This window comes from Mangifera indica, unplaced genomic scaffold (assembly GCF_011075055.1).
Source record: "Mangifera indica cultivar Alphonso unplaced genomic scaffold, CATAS_Mindica_2.1 Un_0004, whole genome shotgun sequence".
In the NCBI taxonomy this organism is placed as follows: domain Eukaryota; kingdom Viridiplantae; phylum Streptophyta; class Magnoliopsida; order Sapindales; family Anacardiaceae; genus Mangifera; species Mangifera indica.
In genome coordinates, this window is record NW_025401096.1 from 62607 (window position 1) to 83336 (window position 20730).

A 20730-nucleotide genomic window follows, 5' to 3' on the forward strand; every position below is an offset into this window, starting at 1 on the left:
GAATCTAATTATAAAATTCAAAATTTTTTTAAATTTATTAATATTTTATTTAAGTTTAGATAGCAAATTGGTAAGCTAACCAAAGTTAAGCGTTATCAATTTAAATTCAAACTCAAGACTCAATTAATAGATTATAAGTGGGCCAACAGAGAGGGGCAGTTTACAACCTTAATCTCAAACATTATAAAAATGGAAATCAAATTAATGTTACTTGCACTAAAAATTGGGCAAAATCTCTATGGCCGTAGCCTGTCGATTGTTTAGGTCTACGTTGAGTGATTGCTTGACGGTACAATTATCCCTTTCTTCTACTTTATATATACCTGTCTCATTCGCCTCTCACCTCTCTCTGTATCGAATAAATTTCAACTATAAGCGCAACAGCAGCAGCTTCCCCATATATTTAACTTCTCGATCGCTCTCTGAGTTTCTGCGCTTTCTCCTTCTTCATGGCTTCTTCTGCTGTGTCATCAAAAACTGTACAAGAGAGTATGTTTTCTTTTACATATTTTTCTTTCCTTTTCTTTTCTTTTTCTGGGTTCTTTTGTCATTGAAACGTCTGATAATTTGGGGCGCGTTGCAGAAGAAGAAATATTTGTTCCAGATGAACATGATGTTCTGCAGAGGCACGTTGCTTTCTTTGATCGGAATCATGACGGGCTTGTTTATCCTTGGGAAACCTTTCAAGGTACCTCCTCCTACTTTCTTCTTCTTCCTCATTAAGTTTCGTTTTTTTTTTTTTGTAAAAAGATTTTTTTAATGATTTTACAGGTTTCAGAGCAATCGGTGCCGGCTACTTGCTGTCGACGGCCAGTGCCTTTCTGATCAACATAGCACTCAGTTCGAAAACTCGCCAGGTAACTCTCCCTGTATTTTTCTGAAAATAATTTAATAATTTTTAACTATTAAAATTCCGTTACAATAATTTATTTAAAATATTAATATTAAATATTAAAACTCATAACGACCAAATTATTATTGCATTTACCAAGTCTTCGGCTTAAAGGCTGCCTTATCGTTTCGATTTTGGACCCCATTTTAATATAGGCCATTAAAATTTGTGGGATGAAATTTCAAATTTCAAATTAATATAGGCTTAAAGGCTGCCTTATCGTTAATTAGTGGCAAAATAACAATTCAAATTTAAGGGGACTACTTTATCATTGTATAAGGTGGTTTTTTAATTAAAAAAAGGCCAAAGGACTAATTCCCACCCAAAGAATGTTGTTTTCCTAAATTTCTCTCTTTAATTTTAAAAATCTCATTTATCCACTCATAGATTATTAAGTTTATTAGTTTTAAAAATAAAATTGTTACTTTATCTTTTTTGTCATTGATGCAATGGAATTTGTCTTGATGATGATCCCCTTTAATCTTCTTCGATAATTATTATTTTTCTTTTTAAATAACCTTTTGCCTTTTTACGATATCATTATTCATTCTATTTAACGTTCTTGCTATGAATTCAAATTTATACACATTCAAGGATTAGTGTCGGACGTTAATTGTTGATATGAAGTTTATTATTTAAATTTCTATATTTATTCATATGTGTGTCAGTCAATCAGCCAATCTCTGACACCGTCCGATGATAATTTTTTATTACGATATTAGATCTGTTAATTATTTAATTACGTTTCTTCATACAACCTAATTAAATAAAGATTAACTTAAAATGATTGATTTGATAATTTCAAAAGTTGTAATATTAAATTTTAATTAGCAAAACACTAAGAAACGAAAACCCTACGTGCAGGGAAAATTTCCTAATCTTCTATTCCCAATTGAGGTTAAAAATATCCACAAAGCCAAACATGGCAGTGACTCCGGAGTATATGATTCTAACGGAAGGTATATTTTCTATATCAATATGTCCTTTTCAAATATTATTTCTTTTTTTTTAATTTTGCCTTATTGTTATTGTTATTTATATATCAATCTTGTTGCATTATGAAAGCATTGAAAAGTGTAATTTTACCACACTAAAGTAAAAGATTCTACCCAACAACCCCAAAAAAAAAAAAAAAGGGGTAAATGACTCTCACCTCTTTAGTCGTTGTTATGGTGTCCCATATGTAACCTAAAGTAATTTTGAATTTTGATTGAGTGATATGGTGGCCAGATATGGTGGCCACGTTAATATAATATAGTTAAAATTTTAAAATAAATTTTGGTTATATGACATAATAATGATGTCATTCAAATATCAATATGACAATCAAACTGATTTGAATAATGATTTAATGCTATTCATTTGAGTAAAAAAAGGTCAAATTGTTTTGATGGTCGAATCAGTTTATGACCCAAATCCAAATCATATTTGGCATTGACTCTCGATTGATCCAATATATGTTTAAAACAATGTAAACTACTAGAAAAGACTATCTTGATGGTATTTGAGATATTATCACATATGTCAAGAGTAACTAAGTGGTTAATCATTTTTATATTTTTCTAGTAAAGAAAATGATTATATTCAAAAAAATTAAAATAATGTTATAAAAGATTGTATTAAACTAGTGTTAACTATATACCCTTTGTCTCTTCTCTTACAAATATATAGATCTGCTAATGAAAATTTTGTAGCGATTTAAATTTTTTTTAAAATTTTGTCATGATTAAAATGTTTTTTTATTGGAAGTATAGAAGGGTTATTTCTTTCCTTCTTTTTATGTTTTTAATTTTTTACATGATTAATTTTTCTAATTATTTTACTTGTATTGTAGGTTTGTTCCTTTGAAATTTGAAGAAATTTTCCGCAAGCATGCACGAACGCACCATAATGCTTTAACATCAGATGAGTTAATGGCAATGCTCAAGGCCAATAGAGAACCTAAGGATTATAAAGGATGGTTAGTATTTTTCTTCTTTCCTCCTTTTCCTTTCTCCTTTCAGATAGATGAATTGTTTAAATAAACATGAGAATAATCAACAAAATAGAATTGTGGTTAGGCGGTATTCAGAGCACATTCTTTACTAAATGGAGCAAATGCGAACTTTTTTAGAACAACGTATTGATGACATGTTGTTGGCCGATCTGATCTGAGTTTTAAAACAATATAATAAACAAATCAAGCATTTAGGGTTAAACTTTAACGGTAAACAAACACAAATGTTATGATTATTTGTTGTTAAAAATTATAAAAACAAAGATATTAATGCAAAAAATTGCAGGGTTGCAAGTTACACAGAATGGAAGGTGTTGTACGATTTATGTAAAGATAAACATGGATTGTTGCATAAAGATACAGTAAGAGCTGTTTATGATGGAAGCCTATTTGAACGATTAGAGAAGGAGAGACAATCTACCTCAAAGAAAGCGTAAATCCACTACCATTTTACGTTAATGGATACATACACATATATATAGTTGTCATTCCTTCTTATGAACTTGTAAATGAACTGTATCAACCAATATTATAAAAATAAATAAATAAGAGGAAATTGTTATATCAATTTCTTTTTTCTATTGCAGTGATGTGTAAAAGAATAGCATTGGTTTATTGAATCATTCGGGCAGGGTGCCGAGTCCAATGGGTAGTCCGGATTCGAGATTTGATGATTTGCTTAAAGTAAAATGAATTTTATTATTATTATTTTTTTGTAATATTCTTTGGTGTGATGTAATTACTTTGAAGCTTGTATTATGTAAAACGTCTTAAGTTGTGTTATAATATATAGCTTTCGTAGAAATTTTAGTTTTAGACTCACTATTTAACTCATATTCTAACATTATAGTTTTCGTAGCGACATAACATGTGCTAATTGTGGTGAGTTTTGTCATGCACAAGTAAAATGAATGCGAATGATATGATAATTGTGTTAATATATAATTGGATAAATTAAATTATAATAAGTTAAACAATTAAATCATTCAATCATATGATGATATAATAATTGTTAGTAATAGTTAATAACCATTCATTAACATATATAGTATTACTTTTAAACTAAGGATTATTTTTAAATTAAATTAAATATAATGTATAAATTTAGGGAAATTAAATAGAGAAGCCTAAACAATAGGGGTCTAAGGAAATTATCCCAAAAATTAAAGTTAAGCAAAAATGCCCTATTTAATTGCAATGACCAAAATGCCCTTATATATAAATAAAAAAATTTCCATGCCCCTACTCATTTTCCCCCCAAAATCACTGTTATAATTCAGAAGAAATCCCAAGTCTCTCATAGGTTTAGTGTTCGTTCGATTTCTTCGAAATGTTTTCCCGGGGGGGGGGGGGGGGGGGGGGGGGGGGGGGGGGGGTAAGGGGGGAGGGAGAGAATGCATTTTTGAAATAGTAAGGACCTTGGGAAGAATGGGGGAAACCCTGAGGGAGGGGGTATTTTGAATAGTAACCCCAGGGGGTGGTCCAGGGAACTCGGGGGAATTTAGGGGGTGAGGGAAAAATTAATTTTTTAAAACCATAGGACTTGTGAGAGATAAGAAAATTGATAAAGGGGCAAAGAAAAACTATAGGACCATGGGAGAGTAGAAAATATATAAGGGGGCAAATTGATTTTTTTTACTCCTAGGTTTGTCGACATGTAGTTTTCGAATTTTATATTCATTTTTCCTGTATTAGAGTTCTTTGACAAATAGTTTTTAAATTTCAGGTACCTTTTTTTATTTTTTGTGCTTTCTAGGTCCTTTTTTGATGTAATTCTCGAATTTTAGATCGATTTTCCAGTTTTTTACCATTTTAAGCTATTTCAATGTTTAGTTTTTGAAATTTAGGTTCTTTTTTTATTTTTGTCATTTTAGGGTATTTTGATTTATAATTTTTAAATTTTCGATTGATTTTTTGGTTTTTGTTATTCTAGAGGATTTCAACATGTAGTTTTCAAATTTTAGATCTATTTTTTTATATTTTTCATTTTAAGGTTTTTGGACATGAAATTTTCAAATTTTAGTTTAGTTTTTCAATTTTTGTCATTTTAGGGTATTTCAACATGTAATTTTTTAATTTTAGATCAATTTATTAGTTTTTGCCATTCCAGGGCCTTTCAATATTTAGTTTTCAAAATTCAAATCTGTTTTTTTATTTTTGTTATTTTAAAATATTTTAACTTGTAATTTTTGAATTTTTAATTTATTTTTGAATTTTTTTGTTCTAGGGTATTTCACCATTTATTTTTCAAATTTCAAGTTCGTTTTTTGATATTGTCTTTTTAAGGTTTTTAAATATCTAGTTTTCAAACTTTAGTTTAGTTTTTCGATCTTTGTCATTTGAGGGTATTTTGACATATAATTTTTGAATTTCAGATCAATTTTTTTGGTTTTTGCATTCTAGGCTATTTTAACATTTACTTTTCGAAATTCATGTCCGTTTTTTAATTTTTGTTATTTTAGGATGTTTCGACTTGTAATTTTCGAAGTTTTGATCGATTTTTTTTATTTTTATCATTCTAGGATATTTCAAAGTGTAGGTCTTAAATTTTAGGTTCGTTTTTCAATATTTATCATTTAAGGTTTTTGGACGTGTAGTTTTCAAATTTTAATTCAGTTTTTCAATTTTTTTGAATTCGAGGGAATTTCAATATATAATTTTTGAATTTTGGACCTTTTGTATCTTAGTCTTGATAAGATATCAGTTGATGAAATAATTATATTGTACAACAACCATATTGTTGATGAGATCTTATCTATCGCTATCACTTTGTCATTTGGGTGACCATATGCCTTATTAGAGGGTAATCTTGGTATGAGTGTGGATAGCTAATAGATTATTTATTCATTACGAACCTAGTCACTACCAATATGACATAGAGCCTATGAGTCATGTACAAAAAGTGTAGATCACCGGATCTACACTTTTTGAGCTCCATAAGATTGTTGGACTTAAATGTGACTTTGTCAACTTAATGGACTAAACTAAAATAACCCAAATGGAATGGCTAGAATGAAATAGTTTAGAGTTGACTTTATCCATATTGGATAAAAGAGATTTACAAATTGGATAAGTGATAGGTCAGATGAATAGACATTTAAGTAAGATGAAAGACCTATCCTTCTCCCTAGTTGACCCTATCCAATATCTTATGACATATCTCAAAGATCAATCATGAATTTAATGTTGATGGTTATAGTATTGCATTTATGGTTATGCATGCTTCAAACATGGTCATTCAAATGATGTATCATGCAACTATTCTAGCTATATTAGGCTTGTAACGAGCATTCCAATCTTGGAATGCCCATTCATGAGTTTGTATATATGTAAATAAACTAAATTGCAAACTATATAGACTTTTGTCATATTTTACATACTTTAAAAAACAAACACGTTTTCATCAATCCTAAGGTGTTTTAGTAGACACCTTGTGCCCCCTATCGCCTTTTTGTACCTGTACGCCTTGCGTGAATCACCACATCACCATCTTGCATTGTATTAGAGAATGATACACGCACCAAATCACCTGAAAGATGATGGAGCCTCCAAATTAGAGTAAATACCAAACAACACCCTATGATTGTTTTACGATACATGCTATGCAAATTACGTCTCATAATATGGACCTCGTCAATTTATGGATGACTGCTACATTTAAAATTTTATTTGTATTTCCACTGCATTTGTGATGTTTTGATTCCATAAGCGAATCCAACATTTAAGTTGAGCCAATCCCAAAAAATGGCAAGTTTGAGTTTGGTTTAACTTTAAAATAGCTAGCTTGAGATCACACTCAAGTTGCTTAATTGGCGAATAGTTACACTGGAAAAGAAGAAGAAGAAGAATCACGGACATTGTGAGCTCTAGTGTGATGACATTGACAAAGCATCAATCTCGAGCATTTATCAAGATGAATTTTTTTAATTCAAACTCGATTTATTTGCCGATTAGAAATTTGAGCATGTTCCAACAAGATCACGTCCAACCCTAAAGGTAGTTACAAACGTAACTTTATTTCCTTGTGTTTTCAATGAGTAAAACCTTTTACTAAAACAAAAATAAGAGATTTTGCAAAACTCATCTAACCACTTAAACTAGTTTGATTATAAAATACATATGTAAAGATCAATATATAATATTATTATCCAGGTTTGAGAGAATTAATTATCTATCACTTAATTTAATTTTTATTTATTTATAATATTGTTGGTAACAATTAAAGTAAAGATTAAATATATGGTAAATAATTAAGGTAACATTGCCTAAAAAGTGATAGCGAAGAAACCCATGATTTTGAGTTTAATTGTTGCCTCTTAGTTTTCAATAATTTTCTATATTCTCAGAAACATTTTATTAAGGACAGAAAATTTTATAGGGTCATTAACAATTTATTAACGAAAGAAAACATTTTTGTTATTTTTGTCACTGGTCAATGTATTCTAATCCTTTCGTTGCATAGAATCATAACTCTGCATGATACAAGGAAACTAAGATCAAACCTAAATAAGCATATAAGGTAACTAAATCAATTCATATACATACAAGGAAACTGAATAAAAATTTACCATTATAACTTTTATAGATTTACAATTATCCCATTATTTTGCTTTATATATAGTTGTGTGATTTGCCTCTCACCAGCAGAAGTTGAGTTTCAATTATATCTTATTTTGCTTTACAATTATCCCAAAATTGGCAATTATAACTTTCAAACACAATGAGTTTCATGGCCTTCTCCTTCTTCTTCTTTATGGCATCTTCTGCTTTTTCTGCAGAAGTTGAAAAATATGTTCCAGCGTCCCAAGATTATCTGCAGAGACACGTTTCTTTCTTTGATCGGGATCATGACGGGATAATTTATCCCTGGGAAACCCTTGAAGGTCCTTCTACTTTCTTCTTCTTCTTCTTGCCTAAGCTTCATATTTTTATTTCTGTAAAAAGATTTTTTTTTTTTAAATTCTGATGATGTTACAGGTATGAAAGCAATCGGCATCAGTGACTTGACGGCCAAGACTATTGCCACTCTGACCCACATGTCAATTAGTCCTAAAACTATCGAGGTATCTCTCCGTGTATATTTCCCACATTAATTTTGTCCTATTTTGTATTTTGCCAAAACTCGAGTTAAAACAATTTCAGTTTCTTTAGTCTGAGGCATAATTGAATCTGCCTAGATCAGTGTTGGATCTTAATTATTAATCTAAAGTGGTTAAAAATTTCGATATTCATGAATGTGTTAATTGATATTTTTTAATTGCAATATTAGACGTGCTGATTATTTGATTAAGTTTCTCAATACACCCTAATTAATTGATTTGACACTTCCAAAAATTGTAATATTAAATTTTAATTAGCAGCACTAAGAATCGGAAACCCTAAATTTAATCAATATTTGCTGATTTGTTCCACTACTTAATTTAGTTTATAAATTATAAAAAATATATATAATTTTATTAATTATAATATCGGTTTCTCATGATGTAGGGAAATTCGACTGATCCTAAATTACCAATTTTTGTTAAAAATATTGCGAAAGCCAAATTTGAGAGCGACACCGGTAGTTGGGATGCTCAAGGAAGGTATATTTTATATATCAATTTGTTCCTTTAATTATTATTTTTTGTGATTTTTTTTTTCAAATTTTGTTTTGATTAGGATGCCTTGTTCTTGTTTATATGTCAATCTTGTTGCATTATTAAAAGTGTAATTTGAAAGTGTTTTTGAGGAAAGTATTAATAAATTAATAAAATTAGCTTAGATCTTTTATGCCACGCAATGAGAATAGTTGAATGGTTAAGAATCGTTTTCCTTCACTTGGATAAAAGTTGCCATTAGGGTTGAATTTGAGGGGCCAAGAAAAGTCAATTAACTCCTCTTCAAAAATTTTTTTACTGTTGTCAGGGACGGACCTACATATGGTAAGGGAAAGTCAGTTTACCTCTTTTGACTATAAAAATATTTTTAGATATAACTGTTAAATTTTAATTTGACCCATTTTAAATATTTAGTTGATCTCTTTGATTTTGAAAATTTTTTAAATATAATCCTTTAAAATTTATTATTTCTTTATTAATTTTTTTATATTTTACTTTTATTCAATTTAGATCTTCCTTAAATTACATTTTTGTTTCCACTATTGATTGAACTATATAGAAAATCTAAAGGCAAAGGTTATTCGCTATTTTGGAAATAGGGTTATTTGTCTTATTTTTTACAAAAATTTGTAGGTTTAATGCTACAAGATTTGAAGAAAATTTCTGCAAGCATGCACATGCACGCAAGGACTCCTTAACATGGGATGAAATAATGGAAATGATGAAGACCAACAATGTACCTAAGGATTTCAGAGGATGGTTAGTTTTCTTCTTTCCTTTTCTTCATAATATAAGGAATAAGTCTATTATTAAGGGTTAAAGTTTAAATCAATATTATATGTATCTAATTGTAAATATTTAATTAGATAATGTATTATATAATTATATGATTTTGAATTAAAGATATTCAATTAAGTACTCAAAATTATATGCTTATATTTTTATTATATAGTTTAATGATACATTAATTAACATACGCAAAAAAGTTACGATTTTTTTTATGAAAATTATAAAAAGAAAGATGTTGATGCAAATTATTGTAGGATTGGAAGCTACAACGGATGGAAGCTCTTCTACAGCCTAGCTAAAGATAAAAATGGACTATTGCATAAAAAGACAATGAAAAATCTTTACGATGGAAGCGCATTTTACCAATTAGAGAAGGGGAGAAGATAAGCCGAAAAGAAATTTAAATAAACAAATTCTATGAGCGAATATTAACAAATCAATAATGTGGAAATCCACTGGCATTGTTCTTCAATGGATATACTTTTTTATACATTTTTCATTTTAACTTTTATAATGAAATTTAAATGATTTGTTTGAGCGAACATTAACAAATTAATGAATTTCAATTATATAATTTGAATTTAGAAAAAAAAAAATTGTATGTATCAAAATGAAACTAATCAATGTTGATGAAATTTGTCAAATAATGAATCTCAATCACATGCATGACTTCATGTTGGCACACGAGTGATCAGTGATTTATGATCTATCAATACAAACAAATACTAGCTAAAACAAAAATTTAACATCTTGACATAATATGTGATGGTCATGATCGTAGGAATTGGCGATCACCAGTCCTGTTTAAAGGTGTGCACTGTCCTATCTCTCTCTCTATCTCTCTCTCTCTCTATTAACACGTTGACATAATAAAAATAAAATAAATAATTATATCTTGAATAAAACTATTTGTACAAACAAATTTCATCAACTTATATATGTATAAACTAAAATAACAGTTTATAATTAAATGATGAGATTGTTTTCTTTTCTTTCACTTTAAAATTACTCAATTATATATTACTACATTAATTTATATAAATAAGCTAGTTAAATTTGTTTGTACTTATATCTTATATTATAAACATGTCAACTACCATTAGTATATATGACATTACTCTAAATGCATTTTTTTAAATGTTTAAATATTTATTGGGCTTACAAAGTGATTTCTAGTTTTTAAGTTCTTATTCATTTCACATATTTGAAATACCTCTTTGTATCAACTAACTTAATCTTTCATAAATAAATTAATATGACTACTTATGGTTTAAATATAATGCTTGTGCAGGGTTGATAAATATTGAACGACTTGTGGAACGAGAAAATTCAATAAATTGAAGTCCATAGTTTTTTTATTTACAAAAAATGAAACCAAGCCAAAGATGCAAAAATAAAAAGAAAATGCAAATCAAAATCGAAACCAATGGACTGATTCACTAATTTTTTTGTTTTTATCAATTTTTATAACACCCACAAGTAAACCGAATGATGTTTTCATCTTTTCTCAATATTATGATGATTTATATTGAGTTTATTGTAGGGATGGTTGTACACCATATGGGTGACACCCATTCATGCCTTGGAAGGGTAGAAAAGTCATTTCACACTGAGCATGTGAAAATGACTAAGTAAAGAGGAGCACATGGTTGTGTGTACAAAAGCACACAGTCGTGTGTAGTTAGCGAGTCTGAATTTTTGGGTAAGATCAATTTTGCGAAAACTCCAAAAACTACCTTTAATAAGCAACACCACACGCGCCCGTATATAGGAAACACATGTCCAAGTGTCATGTTCAATAGACAAGATAAAAAGAGGTGCAAGGCCTAATGTGTGTTATTTTTACACAAGTTTTCTAGTGAGATGCATCACATACACTCCCGTGGTAGGGGCCACCTAAGAGTGGTAATTTACATAGTCTTGTAGTTAGGCGAATGTGGTAAGGGAAGGACAGTGATTAGTTTTCCCATGTAACCAAGATATTATAACTAGTTAGCCCAATAGTTTGACTAACATATTCGCAAGGCACAATAGTTAGTATACATTTAAGATGTCAATTGTTTTCACTAGTGCATCAGATATATCAAAATTAACTTAGTCCTTAGTAGTTTGTGTGAGATGGTCTATTTATTTAGGGCACAAGTGTGTTGAGAGTTAACGGGTGGACATAAGAGAATGTCAAAAAACATTCCCTTTAACCACATAAGTGACTTAGTGATGGAAGACCAAGTTTAAAATTTATGTTTTACCAAGAGGCCACCTACTTATTGATTATTTTTTTAACTCATGCGTTCCTTTTTATGGTTTTGCAAATAGAGGTGAGTAGCAAGGTATGCGAGGGAGTAAGTGGTCCAACTCAGCTTATTGCATGAGGTGGAGGGAAATATTGTCATTATGACATTATTGAGCATTTGTATTTATTTTATAGCTTTTGATAAATTGTTAGTATTTATGCACTTGTGTTTATGAGTTTGGATTTTAGACATGGTTATTATGGGATGATTTTTAGTATTTTGTGAATGCAATTATTTATTGCACATTTTTGCACATATGTTAAGATTAAGTAATTAATATCATGTTTTAACTCCATCCTATGAATTAAGAAAGCAAGTTGTATACATCTCTTCAGGTCATATTCCGTGTAGAGAAATGTATATAGAGAGGGGTACTATAGTTTTGGTTCAGTTTTTTAGTTTCTCAATTTTTTTAAACCACCTATTAATAATTAGCAAGTGATGACTTGTGAGCCAGGTTTAGATTTCAATTCTTGTAGGCCAAATCATGAGATATTTCCTTATGAATCCCTTGATCTTAATATAGAGGACCTGGAAGGGGATAGCCTTGAAATGTAAAAGTTGGCTTGAGGATACCTTTGACAGTAATACCCTAGCATATAATTATAATTATCACCTTTTTGTTCACGCCGACTATTTAATACAAATTATCATAATTAGTACTCATTAATACTCATTTTTTTAGTACATTTAGTATTAATTAGCTAAAATTTTTATTGACTTAAGGAGTCATTATACTCTTATTTTGATGATATCAAATTAATATGCCTCTAATCATATTGACTTATGACTTAACTTTTGTGTGAGTTTTAAATTACAAAAATTCACCTAATGTATTTGAAGGAGAATCAAAATGAGAAATCAAAGACAAGACTCAAAATAAGAATTCTTGAAGATTTGAAGAAAAACTCAAGTTTAGTTAAATATGTTTGTAATCTTGAAGCATTTTTTATTAGAATATTTATTTGTATGTGAAAGCTCACTCAAAATTTGTTTTTATATCTTTCAAATTTTTGGGTTAAAGTGTCATTTTTCAAACCTAATGAGTTAAACCAATTTTTATCAAATTCCAATAACTTATTTGAAATTATGAAGCTTTGCGAACTAAAATATCATATCTCAATTTTGGGTTTGAATAAGTTTTCCAAAAATAAGTTAAATTGATATTTTTCATATCTTTTAAATTTTGGGTTAAAATGTCATTTTTTTAAACTTAATGAGTTTAGCCAATTTTTATCTAACTTCAATAACTCATTTTAAATTATAAAGCTTTGTGGACTAAAATTTTCTATCTCAAAATTGGTTTTGAAAGACTTTTCCAAGCTAGGTTAAATTGTCATTTTTCAAAGTCTTAGTAAGGAAATAACAATTTTTCAAAACTTCAAGTTAACCAATTGAAGTTTTTTATAGTGGCTACCGGATTATCCATAAGCCATGTATTTTGACTTTCAAAAATCTCATCAACTAAATTCCTTCCCATCAACCGATTATACGATGAAATTTATAATGACTAGTGTCACATGGACACTATGAAATTGTCACATCACATCCCGCTAATTAAAAGAAATCTAGTCAACCAAATTCTACATTTTTTGGAAAATTAAAATGGCTACTTTATTGCATAAAGGTAATCTTTCTCATTTTCCCTTATATAAACTCAATCAATTCCATTTGAGAACGACTTTTGCAACAAAGAACTCTCATACATGTGTGAGCAAAACATTTTTAAGTTATTCACTTGCAAATCATTTTCTCTAATCAAAACTATTGTTTAAACACTTTCTTGATTTCATTTGTATTGGATTATACTAAGCTAATACTTTCATATACTTTAAAAGAGATTATATTTTGAATTCTTACAAATTTGTATTATAAAAGAGTAAGTTTCACTCTTGTTGAGTCTAAAGAACTTTTTTTAGAGAGAGAAAGTAAGTTTTAGTTCTTGTAAAAACTAATAACACCTTAAAAGTTATTTGTATTGTGAAGAAAAATTCGGTTGGGGTTTTCTCAACCAAGATTACTAGAATATACTTCAAGAAAGATAACTTAAAGGAGTGGACATAAGTTAAATTGTGTCAAACCACTATACATAGCATATTTGGTTTTCTCATTCTTTAAATTTATATTTTGTGTTTTGTTGTTTTGATTGTGTTGATTATCTGAAATATTTCTTGTCATTCTCATAAATTGTATTAAAATTAGTCAATATTCATTAAGTTACATAAATTGGTTTAATTCATTAATTAATTTGGTAAAAATTGTTTTAAAATGTCTAATTTACCCTCCTCATATGTCATTCAATCCTTCAATTGTGTGCTTTATAGAAGTGTAACAAAAGGTTGTATGGATTCATTTGTCTAATTATTTTGCATAAATTTGAATACAATTTCAGCAAGCATGCGCATACACAATGAATCTTTAACATGGGATGAAATAAAATGCTCAAGGCCAAGAAAAAACCTAAGGATTTCAAATGTATGCATGGTCTAATATTTGTATTATTTTTAAATGTATGCATTTTCTCTTCATAAATGCCGTGAATAGAATAAAAATTAGCCATTTTCAAAAACGATAGACTTTATTAATTATCATCAATAAAAAGAATAGCAAGTTGATTAAAAACAATTGATTTATGTGAATCAAAGTTCGTTATATAAATTTAATTTTGCATAAAATGAATGTATCAAAATAAAACTAATCAATGTTGATCAAATTTATCGAAGTGGGAATTTCAATCACTAAGATGATGTCATTATTGACACTTGAGTGATTTGTAATTGATGATCCATCAATCTGAATAGATCTAACCACAAAACATTAACACTGTAACAACACGTGTGATGACCGTGTTTTGAATACCACACTCAACTGAAAGTATGAGTTTGTCTGACTATAATAATTCAAGTGGCCAAAGCACAATTTCCCACCCAATTTTTAATACCAAATTAAATATACACCCATAAGGTTTCAAAAACCCAAACACCCACCCATAGGTTAACTTCGTTAGAATTTTCTGTTAGAAGTAAGGATAAATCATAATTTTATCACTAAACCCTAAAACTCTAAAAATTTATATTATTTCTCTCTTTTAGGTTAGAACAATAAGAATTTTCCCTCAAGATTAAACTTTGGAAAGTTGCATTCCCCTTTAAGTTTTTTCTTCCTTCTCCGGCAACCGAAGGTCATTTCTGTTATTGGTTGGCCTTCCCACCATCTTCTTGTCCCACTGTTGATCTTCCCACCATCTTTTTCTACCACTATTGACCTTCCTATTGGACCAATTTTGACGAATGAAGACAAACCGTCATTCGACAAAGAGACAAATCTTCGTCTCTTTGACTAGACAAATCGACGAATTAGCATCAGATGAATCTTTTGATGCTGATCAATCCATCCAAATCGTTCTCCAACTACGAATGCGATAAAATGGTGGGAAGGAACGCCTTCGTCTTGCGATGGATCTAGATGATTCATCGCGTTTGTGGCTTGAGAATGATGGCCAAGGGAGCATTGATAGATGGGAGGTTGGTGGGAGAACGTCACTGGAGAGGGAAGGGAAGGAATGAAACTCTAGGGGAAAAGGCAATTTTTAAAACTTTTAGTTGTGGGTGAATTGTTAGTTTTTAAACTAGGGGGGGAGGGATAAGATAAATGTTTAGTTTTTTTAATATTATTGGTTAAATGATTATTTTACCCTTGTAGTTAACAAAAAATTTTAACAGAAATGATGTGGTGGGTGGGTTTTTAAAATCTCACAGGTATATATTTGTCTTTACATTCAAACTTAAGTAGGAAATAGTCTGCCGGCCTAATTCAAGTACTAACAAAACGGATACCAGCAATTAACGTGTCATGATCTAATTGAATAATTTTAAATTAATAATAAAGTAAACAAATAAATCAATCAATCACATGTTGAAATGTCAATTGTTAGTGTTTGTTTGTAACCATTCTCTAGTACATGTAACATTACTCTTTGAATATGATCTCTTAACAAATTAAATTCAATATAATGTATAAATTTATTTTTTGAACATAAGTTTAATTATTTATAGGGCTTATAAAGTGATTTCATGGGTTTAAATAAGGCAAACAGTGTGGGGAGAGGACAACACTAGCACCGTTATGATTGAGTTATTATACCGCATATATGTCAAATTGTTAGTAATTAGTAAAGAGGTTCTGCACCTAATCGATCACTTTGATGAATTCAGCTTTTACCCATGGGTTGTACGAGAATCAAAGAGAACCTATTAATCAATCATTGATTCATTAGTCAACTATACGAGGAGTTCCAACCAATCAAGAGTAAGACCCTCCTCCCATCCGTTCGTATAGTTTAGTGGGGTTTTTGTTAGCCTTCCAAATAAGTGTATTGTCTATTTCCTTTAATGTATATACATACAATAATATGTTAATAATTTATGACTAACACTTATGACTTTGTTATTGTAGAATTTTGGATACATAAGACGCTTGAGACACTGGACAACTGGTAAAATTAAGGTCACAATCAATAATACCTAAGTGATAAGTTTTAAAGTTGATGGGATAAATTATTTTGTATGTACTTAAGGGTTGAAAGTGATATTAATACTATAATATTTTATATAAATGAAAACACCATTTGATCATTATAACTAACTTTTGACTTTTGATGGAAGATAGGAAAATGTATATATTTTTTTTAACTTTAAAAATGAAAACTTATCGCTCAGCATAATTTAGATGAAAAATTGTCATTCTCTCTCTCACTTTCTCTCTATATATTTAGTAATTTAATTAAGGTAAAAATTGCCGAAAATGAGGTAGTGAAGAAACCCATAATTTTGAGTTTAATTGTTGCCTCTTAGTTTTCAACAATTTTTCTATATTCTTAAATAAAAAAACCGTTAGGGGTTATACTTGAATAGGGTTGTAAACACTGAAGAAGACAATGTAACTCATTGAAGAGGAGAAAATGTTAAGTTTCAAAGTTATGATGATTGCAAAAAGAAAAAGATGCAACACTAGATAAAAATGTCAGTTTTTAAAAGTGATATACACAAGAGGATATTAACCATTGTGATTCCATAAAAGAAAATAACGTATTTGTGTATATGAATTATAATGTGTTACATGAATATATAATAAAGAGTAAAAACATTTATCGCTTTGACATTAATTCCTCTTAGATGTTATAAAATAAAGTAATGTTATGTGCATACAATTTTGAATACATAATTAGATACATAAATAAGGTATTCATATTATGATATATTATTTGTTCATTTGTATTCAAAACTGATTGACAGATAGATTGTTTAAAATAACAAAAAAACCCATCAGGTTTTAGACATAACCTGTGGACACATAGTTATTTTTGTTATTAAGGACAGTAAATTATAATTTGGCATGGTACAGGGAAACTAAACCCAACTAAATAGCCCATACAACGAAACTAAATTCAATTTATACATATATATATATATACACATACAGGGAAACTGGCTAAAGTTTACAATTATTACTGTTTCAAATTTACAATTATTCCATTTTTTTGTTTTATATATAGCTGTGTGATTTGCCTCTCACCTGCTGCAGCAACTTTGTTGACTTCCGAACAAAAATGAGTTTCTGGGCCTTCTCCTTTTTCGTCGTCTTCTTCATGGCTTCTTCTGCTTTTTCTGCAGAAGTTGAACAATATGTTCCAGCAGAGCAAGATGTTCTGCAGAGACACGTTTCTTTCTTCGATCGAAATCATGACGGAATAATTTATCCTTCGGAAACCGTTGAAGGTCTTTCTACTTTCTTCTTCTTCTTCGTTAAGTTTCATTTTTTTTAATTCTTCTTTTTTTTTTTTTTTTTTTGACGATCTTACAGGTATGAAAGCAATCGGTATCAATCCCTTCTTGGCCCAGAGTAGTGCCGCTCTGATCCACATGGCAATCAGTCCTGTAACTACCGAGGTAACTTTAAATTTTGTCCTATTTTGCATTTTGCCGAACTCAAATTGAAACAATTTCAGTTTGTCAATTTTCACTGGAGATCGAATCCACCTATCCTTACACATGTCAGAGATCAGTGTCGGAGGTTAATTGTTATCTTAAGTATTTTTTAAATTTCGATATTCAAGAATGTGTTGGTCAATCAGTGTCAATCTTTAGCTAATCAATATACTTCCAAAAGTTGTAATTTTTTATTGCAATAGTAAACATGCTGATTATTTGATTAAGTTTCTCAATACAACCTAATTAATTGATATAATTCCAAAGGTTGTACTATTAAATTTTAATTAGCTGCACTAAGAAACGAAAACCTGAAATATAATCAATATTTGTTGATGAAAAATGTTATGTTCACAATTTTTTGTATATAATTTTATGTATAAATAATAATGCAATATCATATGATTGGATAGGTAAAAATTAAAAATAAAATAATATCTAATCACATAATAACTCATCATTATTTGTGTATTTAATTTTATTATTTTAGATAATATATCATTATATAATTATATTTTTTTTAATTAGAGGTAAAATATGATCACATACTACGAAATCATTTAAGTGTACTGTTAAATATTCAAAATTGAGTATCTATAACACAGAAATTAATAAATTATGATATGGGTTCCCTACGGTGCAGAGTAAATTACCCGATGTTAAACTCCCGATCGTGGTTAAAAATATCGCGAAAGGCAAACATGGGAGCGACTCCGGAACCTATGATGCTCAAGGAAGGTATATTTTATAATCAACTTGTTCCTTTACATATAATTTCTTGATTTTTTTTCAAATTTTATTTTGATTACGATGCCTTGTTCTTATTGTGATATATATTTATATATAATCTTGTTGCATTATTAAAAGTGATTTGAAAGTGTTTTGGGGGAAGTATTAATAAATTAATAAAACTACTTTAAGTTATGCAAACTACACAATGACAATGATTAAATAGTTGAGAATCGCTTTGGATGAAAGGTGTTACCATTATAGTTAAATTTGATTTGAGCTGATGACGAAGGGATGGTTATATAGATGTAGTTGTCTAATTATTTTACATAAATTTGTAGGTTTGTTCCTGCAAAATTTGAAGAAATTTTCAGTAAGCATGCACATGCACACGATGACTCTTTAACATCGGATGAATTAATGGAAATGCTCAAGACTAATAGACAACCAAATGATTTCAAAGGATGGTTAGTTTTCATCTTCTTTCCTTCTTGTCATATATAACAAACAAGTCGACTATTTAGGGTTAAGTTCAACCAAACATACACAAAAACGCTACGATTATTTTTTATGAAAAAATGTAAAACAAAGATGTTAATGCAAAATATTGCAGGGTTGCAAGTTTCGCAGAATGGAAGCTCTTGTACGATCTGTCTAAAGATAAAGATGGATTGTTGCATAAAGATACAGTAAGAGCTATTTATGATGGAAGTCTGTTTTACCAATTAGAGAAGGGGAGAAAATAAGTTAAAAGGAAAGCCTAAATCCAGTAGCATTTTGCGTTAGTGGTGATATGTTTTCATTTATTTTTCATTTCTTGTTCTATGAAATTTAAATAAATTGAACAATTAATAGTATTTTACGTTAATTGATTTATGTTTTTTATATAATTTTCATTTCTTTTTATGAAATTTAAATAAATTGTATGAGCAAATATTAACCAGTCAATGAATTTCAATTAAAAAAAAATTGATATTTGTTAATCTAAGTTCATTATATAAATTGAATTTAGCAAAAGGAAAAAAATGTATGTATCGAAATTAAACTAATCAATGTCGAACAATGAATTTCAGTCACATATGTATGACTTCATAGTTCACACATGAGTGATCAATTATTGATGATTGAGATTTCTCGATATGAACAAATTTTGGGGAAAAAAAAATTGCCATCATGACATAATATGTGTGCACATTTTTTTTCATGCAATCAAAACACATTCAATCTAAGTACACCTTTTCCCCATATAACTAGCGAACACACAAATGCTTGGGAATGAGTATGTTAAAGGAGATCATCAAAAGAAAGTTTTCTCCAATTTTTCTTCTTCCTTAGAGAGAGAGAGATGACTAGAGTGAGAGAGATTAAATATGGTAACCCTACTAGTCCTTCAAGTACTCCACCCCAAGTCATTAGGTATTTGCATAAATGGCCCAACCCTTTTATTTCTATCAATTAGGTCTACAATTATGTTTTAATATTTATTTCCAAATATTTTTAAACATAATTTCAGATTTCTAAATTCATGTAATACCTCTCTTCAGAAGTATTGTCCTTTGAAGGCAAAGGCTACATACTTAGGCTAACTAAGCATGTATACACTTAATTTACACTAAATATTCAACATGCATAGCAAATCACTAGAATACTCTTATATAAAAACTCACGTAAGTGTAACAAAGGATGCCATAAATCATGAAATACCATCATCCACAAGAAACTAGTCTGCAGCTATTGAAAAATCAAATACAAATCCAACAACCAAAACATATGAAACATAAAATAAGTAATGGCGTAAATGCTCCCATGCAGCCTCAAGCCCACTGACGACCACTCACCTCATTGTCATCACAATCATTTGTATCTACAAAACAAATTAATAAAAGAGTGAGTGAAAAGTCACTCAACGAGTAGGAGGTACAAACTTTAACTAAATTCCCAAATACTCTTAGCTCAACCCACTGTAACTTGATCATCAAGAGTCTATTTCTAAACTTCCACTATGATGGCATGTAGATTACTATCCTTATTTGATCACTCAAGAACCCCCAAGCTCCATAATATTCTATCAAGATTAAATAGGTCCCTCATGGTCACAAAAGAATCATTCTGGATTTTAATTTGGAGAACTATTTCATCCTTTACTTGTTTAAGTGAAAGCATTATCTCATACTAAATTGTATACTAGGCCAATCAGACTGGATCGATACAAGGATTTAACACCTTGGCCATACGAGCATCGCTATGCAGTCCACTCATCTACAGTACTATAGACTATTGAATTAAATTAGGCTTTACTACAAGTAAGGGTACCCTACTACAAATACGGTGTCCTACTACAAACGTGTCTTACTATGCACATGTCTTACTGTAGGTGGTGTATAGAGTATAAACTTATGGTGCCCCTTTGTAATGATGTTAATAACCTCAAATCATGACTAACATG

At 29.4% G+C, this 20730-nt stretch overlaps 3 protein-coding genes across 4 annotated transcripts; all 3 read left to right on the plus strand.

Moving 5' to 3' along the window:
* Nucleotides 1-219: 219 nt before the first annotated feature.
* On the plus strand, nt 220-3693 carry LOC123205366 (probable peroxygenase 4). The gene is made up of 7 exons (XM_044622311.1): nt 220-489; nt 584-688; nt 772-857; nt 1757-1851; nt 2727-2852; nt 3175-3321; nt 3476-3693. Exons 1-7 carry the CDS (start codon nt 450-452, stop codon nt 3483-3485), a joined length of 609 nt encoding a protein of 202 aa, XP_044478246.1. The 5' UTR covers nt 220-449; the 3' UTR covers nt 3486-3693.
* A 3867-nt stretch (nt 3694-7560) lies between these two features.
* Nucleotides 7561-9764, plus strand: LOC123205358 (probable peroxygenase 5). Its single transcript, XM_044622303.1, has 5 exons — nt 7561-7771; nt 7866-7951; nt 8376-8470; nt 9119-9244; nt 9529-9764. Exons 1-5 carry the CDS (start codon nt 7609-7611, stop codon nt 9659-9661), a joined length of 603 nt encoding a protein of 200 aa, XP_044478238.1. The 5' UTR covers nt 7561-7608; the 3' UTR covers nt 9662-9764.
* Nucleotides 9765-17150: 7386 nt separating this feature from the next.
* LOC123205394 (probable peroxygenase 5) lies at nt 17151-19172 on the plus strand. 2 transcript variants are annotated; one of them, XM_044622338.1, is made up of 5 exons: nt 17151-17345; nt 17431-17516; nt 18199-18293; nt 18626-18751; nt 18898-19172. In XM_044622338.1, the coding sequence occupies exons 1-5, from the start codon at nt 17177-17179 to the stop codon at nt 19028-19030; spliced, it is 609 nt and encodes a 202-aa protein (XP_044478273.1). In that variant the 5' UTR covers nt 17151-17176; the 3' UTR covers nt 19031-19172. The 2 variants fall into 2 exon arrangements, with proteins under 2 accessions (XP_044478273.1, XP_044478274.1); XM_044622339.1 differs by lacking the exon at nt 18626-18751 and adding an exon at nt 17576-17640 and having other exon boundaries at nt 18898-19017.
* Nucleotides 19173-20730: the final 1558 nt, after the last annotated feature.